This window comes from Chiloscyllium plagiosum, chromosome 3 (assembly GCF_004010195.1).
Source record: "Chiloscyllium plagiosum isolate BGI_BamShark_2017 chromosome 3, ASM401019v2, whole genome shotgun sequence".
Lineage (NCBI taxonomy): Eukaryota > Metazoa > Chordata > Chondrichthyes > Orectolobiformes > Hemiscylliidae > Chiloscyllium > Chiloscyllium plagiosum.
The window spans coordinates 112,987,450-113,000,014 of NC_057712.1; the positions used below are offsets into that span (position 1 = coordinate 112,987,450).

The 12,565-nt window shown below is 44.1% G+C and overlaps 1 protein-coding gene across 1 annotated transcript; it reads left to right on the top strand.

The window, feature by feature from the left end:
* Positions 1-6,215: 6,215 nt before the first annotated feature.
* LOC122548677 (G-protein coupled receptor 6) lies at positions 6,216-8,752 on the top strand. The gene is made up of 2 exons (XM_043687504.1): positions 6,216-6,431; positions 6,956-8,752. The coding sequence occupies exon 2, from the start codon at positions 6,987-6,989 to the stop codon at positions 7,968-7,970; it is 984 nt and encodes a 327-aa protein (XP_043543439.1). The 5' UTR covers positions 6,216-6,431; positions 6,956-6,986; the 3' UTR covers positions 7,971-8,752.
* The last annotated feature ends 3,813 nt before the right edge of the window (positions 8,753-12,565 follow it).

Below are 12,565 nucleotides of genomic sequence, written 5' to 3' on the forward strand. Positions count from 1 at the left end.
CAATTGCTATGCATGTGCCTCCGGTAGACTGGTTGCTCACATAGTCCCCTTTCTGCTCGGGTGGAACCAAAACGGGAAGGGCATGGAATGTATGATAGCCCTGTATCAGGATACGACTGCATGGAATGATAGGAATTGTATATCCCTATCTTTAATGTTCCCTCCCCTGGAGAAGACAGATTTGAAAGCTCCCCCCCACCCCGTTTTTTGACCATGGACAGGAATCACACATCGCGTGTAAGCCGACGGGGTCAAATTGGTCCAGAGACTTGAGGGAGCTGAGGTTATGTATAGAAACTCAGAATGACACCGAAACGGACAAAGGAAGAAACTACTCAGCACTCCGGGTTCCCCGGGCGGATCTCTGGTGGTACTGTGGAGGCAGAATACTGTGACCTACCCTACCTCCTGACTGGAGAGGGATGTGTGCAATTGTGCAATTGGCACTTTGGCATTTGAGAAGGAGAAGGTGGTAGTAACAAGGAATGAGAGGTGTAAAAGGTCGTTATTAGATACTTCCTTTGATGATAGGAATTATCTCGACTCTATTGGAGTTCCTAGAGGGGTCCCCAATCAGTTCAAGACCCGCAACCAGATTGCAGCAGGTTTTGAATCGGCCCTATTTTGGTGGGTAATGGTCAACAAGAATGTGGATTGGATAAACTCTACTTTTTTTACAACCAGCAAAGGTTCATCAATTACACTAGAGATGCAGTCAAGGGTATTTCCGATCAACTTGATGCAACCAGCAGAATGGCCTGGGAAAATAGACTGGCCTTAGATATGATCCCAGCCGAAAAAGGGGGTGTATGAGTGATGTTAGGAGGTTGCTGTTGTACCTTTATTCCAAATAATACAGCACCTGACGGGTCAATCTCTCGTGCCTTGTTAGGATTGACCACCTTGGTGGAAGAATTGGCTGAGAATTCAGGAGTGGACCCATCACTCACAAGATGGCTAGAATCATGGTTTGGGAAATGGAAGGGAGTGGTAGTCTCCATCCTCACCTCCCTGATAGTGGTAGTAGGGGTAGTTACAGCAATTGGCTGTTGTATCATACCTTTTGTATGAGGGTTAACCCAGCAGCTAATTGAGATGGCCTTGGCAAAACAAATGCCTCTAAAAGGTAATCAGGCAGAGGAACTCAACCTCTTGAACAATGAGGGGATGGGTGACCTTAAGGAATTAGCCACTATAAATGAAGTCTCAGGGATGATGCTAGCGAACTGGAAGGCAATGTATGAGACAAATGCAGAAGACAACACTTAGTAGCCAAGAAGAAAAGGGGGGGATTGTAAGGTATAGGGTTAAAATTGTGCAGAATAAGGGAACAGGTGTTGCTTCTGCAAAAGCTTACATTATAAAATTAGGCTGCACATGCCAATACTAAACAGTGAGAAGCAAAAACAGGTAGAATTATCTATGACTAATAGGGCAGAGCAACCGTATAGCAGGATGTAACAGGCATAGGAAAACAGAGGAAGTGAAAACAGATAGAATTATCTATGACTAATAGGGCAGAGTGACCATGTAGCGGGATGTGCCAGTAACAGGAGAATAGTGTGCCAGTCTCAGGAGGGATGTGGACAACGGATGGAATTTAGTTGGCAGGATGATCGCACGAAGACAGCAAACTATGCCAGGATAGTCACATATAAGGAATGAGATAAATAAGAGTAAGGGGCAACAGGCTTAGAGTAATGGGAGAAGTAAACAGAGGCGGAGAGAAGCTAGACAAAGGTGGAGTGAAGCTAGAGCTCGTGATAGGCTACGCGTTACAGCAAAAGTAACCAATGGGGTGAAAGGGGAGGACCGAGAGATGCAGCTGAACAGCATAAATCAGAATGTAACCCTCAGATCAGGGTGCTTTCTCGTCAGGCACCCGTTCTTGCAAGCATGTGTCAATAAAATTTGCTGCTTCAGAATTTGACTTGGACTGAAATTTATTAATATGTGAGTTTTGTTTCTCACATTATATCAAAGCCTGTCTTTCACAAGATCAGAAGTGGGATCTTCACTGATGATTGTACAATATAGCACCACTTGTAACTCCTTAGATACTGAAACAGTCTGTACTTTGCAGCAAGGCCTGGTCAACATTTAGGGGCTTCACTGATAAGTGGCAAGTAATATTCACACCAAGTAAGTACTGAGCAATGACCATCTCCATCAAGAAAGAATCTAATCATTGTCCCTTGACATTCAATGGCATTATCATCACTGAAACCCCCACTATTAACATCCTGAGGATTACCATTGACAAGAAACAAAACTGGACTAACCATACACACACTGTGGCGAAATGAACAGGTCAGATTCTGGGAGGTCTGCAACAATGACTCATTTCCTGAATCCAAAGCTTGTTGCAGAAATTAAGAGCTCATAGTGTAGAGGGTAGCATGGATAGAAGCTTTATGTACTAACAGAAAGCAGACCAGCAATTGTAAATATGTCTTTTTCAATTTGGCAAGATGCAGCAAGTGGTGTGCCACAGGGATCAGTGCTAGGACCTCAACTCTCTGTGACTTATATAAATAGCATAGGTAAAGGGACAGAAGATGTGAATGCTAGATTTCTTCAGGACACAGAGATAACTAAGAAAATTAGCTATAGAGAGGACACAAGGAGATTACAAAAGTTTATTGGTAGGTTAAGTGAATGGGCAAAGAAATAGCAAATGGAGTACAATGTAAGAAAGTGTACTTGTCCATCTAGGCAGGAGAATAAAAAGTCGGCATATTATCTAAATGGTGAGAGATTGCAGAGAGATCTAGGTGAGTTGGTGCATGCATTACAACAAGTTGGTACATTGAAACAGTGAGTAATTAGGAAAGCTAATAGAATTTATCAATTATTGTGACAACAATACAAAAGTGGGGAGGTTATGTTTCAGTTGTGCAGGATACTGGTATGAGACCATACCTGGAGAAAACAGCAATGGTCACTTTGTTTAAGAAACGATATAAATAAATTAGAGGGATTTCAGAAAATATTTATTAGACAAATATCTTGAAAGGGTCGTTTGAGGGTTGGACAGACTAGGCTTTCATTTCCTGGAGTTTAGCAGAGTCAGAGATTACTGAATGGGAACATGTAAGATCCTGAGGGGTCCTGATTGGGTGGCTGTGAAAAGGATGTTTCCTCTTATGCGAGAATCCAGAATGAAGATAATTGTTTAAATATCAGGCCATCCATTTAAACAAAGACTTTTCTCTCTCTCTCTCTCTGAGTCTGATTCATTTGAATTCTTTCTAAAAAAAATTACAGAAGCAAAGTAAATACTTTATAATATTTTTAATTCGGATAAGCAGGAGTGTGGTCTGGCAGTTTCAGTCGGATTGATCATGATGTTATTAGATAGTGGAGCAGGCCTGCTTCTGATCTGTTCGTGTTTAAGAAAGGGCAATGCGCGCTGCCTTTGACAGCGACTTTCACATCTCCTAAAAGAATAACATTTCGACTCCGAAACAGAGAAAAAAAAATCCAGTACTTTCTTTAATTTAGAACACATACAATCAACACCCAATTCCTGATGAAGGGCTTTTGCCCGAAGCGTCGATTTTGCTGCTCCTCGGATGCTGCCTGAACTGCTGTGCTCTTCCAGCACCACTGGTTTCCAGCATCTGCAGTCATTGTTTTTACCTCAGTGTCAATGATCCGTGCAATGGTCGGTGCTGGTAATGTAAAAATCTCTACGGTAGACTCCCCCACCACCATCCCCCGTAAGCGAGCTCTGCTTTCTGTTTACATCTGAAACCCCCTCCTGTAAGTTGACGATCAATTTGCATGTCTAAAAGTGTTTTGCCAAACTCATAGCACATATTTTAGGTAAAGAGCTGTCTTGGTGAGAGACACCTTCACATTACAATGGAACAAGGTTGACTGACTGCAAGCGCTGCTTTTCTGGTCTGATCGCTGCCGTTCCTAGCTGTTTAAGTTTAAACAGCGCACCCCCGCCCTCTTGGTGTGATGTTAGCGACATAGCAAAAGTCCGAAGTGTGATGTATTTGTTTTCACTTTGCATATTATCACCTATTTGTGATTAACTTTCTGAGAAAGATTAGGATTTGAAATAAGTGTTAACTTTCTGATATAAAACGCACGAACTTGTACCTATAGTGACTTGGTGAGACGGTCTGAGGCAGATTATTAACAAACTGCACTGTGGTAAAGTCCGCACGGGAATTGTGTTCGAATTCACATCGGGACATTTAAAGGTGGCAGGCTAACACAGGGCTATGATTCTTTATGAGCCGTACGATTGAAATACATATAATATAGGGAGGCTCAGGCAGTTGAACTTCCACAAGCCATTGGGGATATATCTGTACCTAACCCTCGAGGGAAATGATGTCGAGTTCCCTTCTGAACTGAATACTGTTTTTGACACGTGTAGAAGAACTGATGATGTAATAGCAAGCGCCCTTGGATGGGCGGCTGGGGTTCTCCCTTGCACGTCAAACGCCTGCTCTTTGCCATGTTCCTTGGTGGTCCTATGAATTATTAGCAGTGAGTAGTCCTGCCAGTTTTTTTTTAAATTCACTCAGGTGTGCCAATCTCCATCTAGGCCAAAGTTTATTGCTTATCCCCAGCATTTAATTAATAGTCACCCACAATGCTGCGGGTCTGGAGTCAGATGTAAACCAGACCAAGTAAGGACAGCAGTTTCCTTCCACAAAGGACTTCAGTGAAGCATTTGGATTTTCCAACAATCAACAATGGATTGACAGTCATAATTATGCCTTTAATTTCAGATTATTTAGTGACCTCAAACTCCGCCATGGCGGGGTTTGAACGCAGGTCCCCAGAATAATAGCTGAGTTTCTGGATTAACGGTCCAGTGATTAAACCACTCTGCCATTATTTCTCCAGAGCATGATATTGCCAGTGTGTGATATTTCCAGTGTTGACATTTCCAATGTGTGTTATTGCCAGTGTGTGATATTTCCAGTGTGTGGTATTGTCAGTATGTGTTATTACCAGTGTATGTTATTACTAGTGTGTGTTATTACCAATGTGTGATATTACCAGTGTGTGGTATTACCAGGGTGTAGTATTGCCAGGGTGTGATATTACCAGTGTGTGGTATTGCCAGTGTTTGATATTACAGTGTGTGTTATTACAGTGTGTGTATTACAGTGTGTGTTATTACAGTGTGATATTACAGTGAGTATTATTACAGTGTGTGTATTACAGTGTGTTATTAGTGTGTATTACAGTGTGTGATATTACAGTGTGTGTATTACAATGTGTGTTATTACAGAGTGTGATATTACAGTGTGTTATTACAGTGTATGTATTACAGTGTGTGATATTACAGTGTGTGTATTACAGTGTGTGTTATTACAGTGTGTGATATTACAGTGTGTTATTACAGTGTATGTATTACAGTGTGTGATATTACTGTGTGATATTACAGTGTGTGTTATTACAGTGTGTGATATTACAGTTTATGTATTACAGTGTGTGTATTACAGTGTGTGATATTACAGTGTGTGTTATTATAGTGTGTGTTATTATAGTGTGTGATATTACAGTGTGTGTATTACAGTGTGTGTATTACAGTGTGCGATATTACAGTGTGTGATATTACAGTGTATGTATTACAGTGTGTGTAATACAGTGTGTGATATTACAGTGTGTGTTATTACAGTGTGTATTACAGTGTGTGTATTATTACAGTGTGTTACAGTGTGTGATATTACAGTGTATGTATTACAGTGTGTGTATTACAGTGTGTATTACAGCGTGTGATATTACAGGGTGTGATATTACAGTGTGTGTATTACAGTGTATGTATTACAGTGTGTGTATTATTAGTCTATGTATTACAGTGTGTGTATTATTACAGTGTGTGTATTACAGTGTGTGATATTACAGTGTGTGTATTACAGTGTGTGTTATTACAGTGTATGTATTACAGTGTGTGTATTATTAGTGTGTGTATTACAGTGTGTGTATTACAGTGTGTGTATTATTAGTGTATGTATTACAGTGTATGTATTACAGTGTGTGTATTACAGTGTGTATTATTAGTGTGTGTATTACAGTGTGTGATATTACAGTGTATGTATTACAGTGTATATATTACAGTGTGTGTATTATTACAGTGTGTGTATTATTACAGTGTGTGTATTACAGTGTGTGATATTACAGAGTGAGCGAACCCCGTGACTGCTGCGCACGGGCTGACGTCAGAGCCGGAGAGGAGCTGCTTCCCGCAGCAGCAGCAGCCGGACTTCTCCGGCAAAGCCTCCAGCCCACAGGCTGCATGTGTCAGCCTGCAGTCAGCTTTCACCCGGCTTACATTGGAGTCCAGGGGCAGCTCAGGTGTGAGGGACGTTAGGTTCCTTCCTCTCCGATAGAAGGATCGAGCCTTAGCGGAGGAAGGACTGTCACGGATGCCCCAGCGTGTTGTCTATCTGTGAACGGTAGGTGGAAAAGTACAGAGCTGCTTTCGTTCACTGGGGATGAGCCTGTGTGGACGCTGAGTGTTTGGGTGGTGTTGAATTCTCATGCTTGATGCCAACAGAAGAATGTGCACGGGATTAAACACTCACAGAGTTGTCGTTAGATTCAGCCCTACCTTTTATGAGACATTGTTTCTGGTTCTGACCTGTTTCAGCACCATGGCCAGCTCATGCTTTTGTTCCGCCTTGCTTCATTCTTTACCGTTCACTCATCTTATTTCCTTTCTCCCCTCCCTTCCCCTTTCATTTCACCTTTTATTTACAAACAGTTTAAAATCTGCCAGGTTGTCTTGTGACACCATTTTAAAACTTGCCCTGTTTCCTCTGCCGTCCGGATCGCCCAGCCGGCCTCTTTAGCGATTGCCGCTCATAAGCAGCCAGCACCCGGCCCATCCCCATCCCGCTGTCTCCCCGCTCAGCCCCCGAGTGCAGGCTTCGGGCGCACTTTGCTCAGCTCTGCCTGACCTGCTGGTTTTGAATTTCAGGAACGGGACGGGACGGGGCGTTGGTGAAGCGATGGCTGACCTCGCCGCTGTGAATGAGGCAGTGAACCTGTCGAGCCGGCTGCCCGCCCTGCACAGTAACTCTTCCCTGGAGCTGCAGTCACAAATGCCGCGGCTGGCGGTCGATCCCTGGGACGTGATGCTGTGTATTTCGGGGACTGTGATTGCCTGCGAGAATGCACTGGTGGTGGCAATACTGTTCTACACCCCGGCTTTACGAACGCCTATGTTTTTGTTGATCGGCAGCCTAGCGACAGCGGACCTTCTGGCTGGACTGGGGTTAATCCTGAATTTCTTTTTCCATTACCTGATCCACTCGGAAACAATTAACCTCATCACCGTGGGTTTTTTAGTCGGCTCTTTCTCCGCTTCGGTGAACAGTCTGTTAGCCATAACGATCGACCGCTACCTTTCGTTATACAACGCATTGACTTACTATTCGGAAAGGACGGTAGCCTACACCCACAGCATGCTGGCCGCGGCCTGGGGCGTTTCATTTTGCCTCGGCCTGCTCCCTATCCTGGGCTGGAACTGCCTCAAGGACGCATCTACCTGCAGCATCGTGAAGCCCCTGACCAGGAGCAACTTGACGCTGCTGTCAGTTTCCTTCTTTCTGATCTTTCTCATTATGTTACACCTTTACATTAAAATATGCAAAATTGTGTGCCGCCATGCCCAGCAGATTGCCCTGCAGCAACACTTCTTCGCGAACTCTTACTACGTGACCACAAAGAAGAGTATCTCCACTCTCGCCATCATTGTCGGCACCTTCGGGACCAGCTGGCTACCTTTTGCCATTTACTGCTTGGTCGGGGATCATGCCTACCCGACTGTGTACACCTATGCCACTCTCCTCCCTGCTACTTACAACTCCATGATCAACCCCATCATTTATGCTTTCAAGAATCAGGAGGTCCAGAAAGCTACCTGGGTTTTATTTTGTGGGTGTTTCCAGTCCAATTCCTCCTTCCATTCAAGGTCACCGAGTGATGTCTAGACGTCCACCGCTGCTGCCCCTCCATACCAATGCTATATATATATGTTTATGTAGCATATATAGGAAATAACTGGAAGAAAGGGCTGGGCCCAGGGACACTGTGGGATAGTTTGATTTCTCAGTTTAAGTACCTGAGGGTGGGCTGCCTCACCGCCGTATTCATACACACCACTGAAGAGGCTCACTGACAGTTCCAGAGCTCTCCCTTTGCCTGATGTGTAAAATGTTCACCTCTCCCAGTCGGGCGGCTCGTTTTCGTTTAAATGAAAGACCCCCAAGACTCCGAAGGCCATTCAGTTGACACTGAGAGGTTTTCTTTCAAACTCCCCCACCCCACCCCACCTCACCCCGTCTGCTGGTACCTAGCAGACCCCATGTCTCCCAGATGATCCGAGCCCCAGTGCTCCGGGCCTGCTTCTGTTGGGTCCCTCAATCCGGCTCTCAGAACAGAGCTTAGGGCCAAGCTGCTGACCCTGGTCGGTGATTTTCATTGCAAATGAGTCAGGGTGGGTGCTGTTCAAGTTACATCTGAACTGAAATTGCCAGGCCATTTGGGTGAGTTTCAGTTACTTGTCGTGGGGCGGGTTGGGGGAGGGGGTGTCTCAAACTTTCTATTCCAGCTCCTGCGAGAAGCGAGAAAGGGGGTGTGGGGAGTCACATGGAGCAGTACCAGCCCAGAGCGAACGCTGTTGCTTCCTATAATCGCCACACGTGTCACTGTTACAGTGGGCGGCCAGGCCTTAGAACGTCTAAAAGTAGCCCCTGGCCGCATGGGCATGTCTGCAGAGTATTCTTTTAATATTGGAGTGGGGAATATCAGTTACACTGAGCACCCGGCTCACGTGGCTAAGTCATTTTCCACCTGTTTCAGATGAAAATTTACTCCCCCCTCCCCCCCACTCTAAATAGTCATGTGTGGAGTGTGGAAGTTGACGGATTGCTGAATTTGCAGCTCCCTGCTAACGCCAGTTTCAACAAGATAAAATATAGACCCTTGGTGCCTGTGAAGGATGGGTCGCGCTGGAACACTGTCACTTTCACTGACTCCCAACAATAAAAGTTAGGAAAACATTTCCCCTGGGACTTGTTTTAAAGAGCTCAGATTTCCAAAGTTACACTCTGGAGAACAACGTGAGAAGTATTGAAATGAACTGGCACTTTATGTCGAACTGACTGCTCCACCCTTATGGGTGAACTGGAATGGAAATATTGTCGTGGCCTGCAACATATTCTATTTTTGTGTATTGACTGTATTTATGTGGTGAATCCGAGTGCATATTTTGTTTACTGTGAGAATAAAGGTCTTTTGTATATGAACCTTTAGAATGATTGATCTTGTATCATGTTTCAGAATCTTTCACGATTGCAAATGCACAGTTAGAGCAGAAATTCCCTCGGAATATTTAAGTCAATGCAGAGCACGTCAATGACCATGCAAACTGATTGCGCCTTGAGCACACACGGATAGGGTGGGTTGTATTCCATCAGGTGGCCCCTGGGAGCTAACATTTCTCAATCTGAATAAGTCAGATGTGAGCGAGCAAACCATCAATTAATCGCAACTGAGCAAATAGAAAAATAACCATTGAACAAGCAATGAGGGAACAAAGATCCACCAATCAGAAAGGCGGTAGAGACCTTCCAATCAAGAATCGCTAGTTATCCAATAGCAATAATAATTGGATTAGAAACCCCAAATGTTTAAAAACATTTTATTGCCAATTTCTTCCTAAATCTTTAAACACATAAAATATCCCATGAATGCAATATACTAAGTGAAATTTCTGTTTCAAGTCTTTCCAATAAGATCTATTCCTCACCCAAAGGCCTGCCTTGACAGTGCAGTTTCCCATTATAACATGTAAATACCAAAGAGATCTGCCGTATACCTCAGTAAACGATATGCAGGCGAACTCTTGGAATGCCCTTTGTATTAGTTTTAATAACACTGTCACATTTTGGAATACCACAGGATTTTTTTTAATCACTGACATCTTGACTAGCCATTCACAAAGAATTCCACCTTTTTTTCCAAAAACAAAGTTTATTCATAAAAAGTTGTAAACGTTGACTTTACGTAAGGTGCGAAACAACTTCGTTTATTCTAATACTGTAAATCACTATTTTAAAATTACAGTTAATATGTACAAAATTAATTACATATCGAACATTGTCAGAGGGGTTTTCTCCAGATTTCCAGCCGTGGATGTTCTTTAGTTAAAAAGCCTTAAATAGGCCTCCCCCCCCTCCCCCCATTATGTCTTTCCAATAGTTGGAATTTCATCTCATAGTCTGCACTTTCCCATTTCAGCTACAGAAAACAAAATCGTACAACAGTGAAGAAACAGGAAATGTATTGTGAGAAACAGCGAATCACTTGAAGGAAAATGTGTTTTGCAATTAAAAGCACCATAACAAAATTTATTTTAAATTCTCTTTCAAATAGCCTTGAAGGAAATGTTAATGCAAACTGACATAAGAGCTTGTTTCATGCAACTATCCAACTTCTGTTCACAAATCAATCTGTTTAAGCATTGCACTACCTCAACATATCCTTCATAATTAGAAACAATTTGATAAATAATATAATTTCTTCCTTCGCTCCAGGATTTACTCCCATTAAACCATTGACTAATGTGAGCAAATATTCACCTGAATCTGATATAGGATTTTAATTCCTGGTTTTTTGGGAATGGTCCTTCTTGTATTGTGAAAAACACACTTTCTACTTATACACAGGCGAGCATGCAGTGAGTGCCGTTGCACGCATCTTAAAAACAAGGGGCCAAAGTGGTGAATCTTCAAGTACAGGCTAATGTACAGTAACCAATGGCAACGGAAGGCAATAGACAGATCTCATAATCACAAGATCAAATGTAAGCGCTGCACTCCTACTGCATTTAGTCGTGAATGGTAATGGGCGATTAAACAATTCAATAAAGCCGAACACTCCACAAATATCGTTATCCTCAACTTTGTAGGAAACCGCACTTTAGTGCAGAGACGCAGGTTGAAGTATTGCAGGGTATTTCAGTAGATAACACTGCTGGCCTACAACACTGCGGGACTCAAGTTCGATTCCATTCTTACGCAGACCTGAATGGAATTTGCACGTTCTCCGCATGTCTGCGTGGGTTTCCTCCCATGGTCCAAAGATGCTCAGGTTGTGTGGATTGGCCGTGCTGAATTGCCTGTTGGGTGCATTGACCGTGGGGAATGCAGAGTTACAGGGAAAGGCTAGGGTGATGGGTCTGGGTGGGATACCCTTTGAAGGGGTTAGTGTGGACTTGTTGGGTCGAATGTTTCCACACCATAGGCGTTCTATAATTTGCACCTAATTCCTGCCAGAATTATCCGGTAGATGAGCCGTCTCAACCTTCTCCTAAAGCCCCTAGTGTCATTAACTGACCAACATTTTGGTTGCCCTTGCAGCCCACGTGATGTTAGTTACATCGAGAGGGCTGTGAGGACAGGAGTGTTGGATTTTGATGGAGACAGTGAAGAACTGTCCAATCAGGATGGTAGCTGCGGGGGCGTTTCCCCTCTGGCAGAGACTAGACCCGGCTCCAAGTCCAGACAGTGTGAGAGTTGGAGGGGAGTTTGCAAACGGCAATGCCTTATATAAACTGCTAGTCTGTTTCTAGCAGTACGTCTAATTCCTCAGTGTTTGTGGGTCAAAGCCCTTCCTAACAGCACTGTGTACCAGCCACATGAGGTAACTTCCGCAGCGTGATTCCCGTTGGACAATAAGCGCTGGCTTGACCAGTGACACTGACACATAGATTATGAATATGGAGTAGGAGTAGGGCATTCGGCTCCTCTTGTCGGCTCGACATTTCTGTCTACCCCCGATCCCCTCTCGACAACGTATTGGTCAAGAATCGATCTAGCTGTGCTTCGGAAATATGCGATAACTCTGCCTTTAGCACTCTCTGGGGAAGAGAGTTGCATAGTCTCAGGAGCCTCTCAGAGATGTACAAGGCTCCTCGCCTCCACCTTAAACGGGAGATGCCTTCTCCTTAAATTCTGTCAGCCGCTTCTCGTCTCTGCCAGGGGGAAATGCCCCTACCGATACTACCCTCTCCGTCCCCACCCTCTCCATCCCCACCCCAGGGTTTTATAACCTCAATGGATACCGTCCACCTTTCCTCTTAATATAACCCATCACATCCCCTGAACGCATTAATCCTTAAAACTAAGAATTGCGGAAGGTGTAAATTACTGCAGAAACTCAGCAGGTCTCAGCAGCACATGTGGAGAGAAGCAAAGTTAACGTTTCGGCTCCAGTGACTCTTCTAAGGACCTGCTAAGTTTTTTTTTCCAGTTTGAAGATAACTTTTCCGGGCATAAGTAGGGCCTTCTGACTGGAAATGAATTGTTTTCGTGGCCACGTGTAGGGAAATGTGACAGTTAGAGCGTCTCCAGCAGATAGGAGGAGGGACTTCAGAAGCGGCCAGTTAGAGCTCTCCCGCTCTTTCACAGACAGATGCTGCAGACTGGAAAGCCGCCCTGAACATCTGATAGAGAGTGACGAAGAGGCATCAGCTTCACGGTATACACCGCCAACACCCCCCAGCCCTGACCAGCGAGGCCTA

Coding starts and splice junctions, on each gene's coding strand:
- LOC122548677 (XM_043687504.1), top strand. CDS start 6,987: ATGGCTGACCTCGCCGCTGTGAATGAGGCAGTGAACCTGTCGAGCCGG.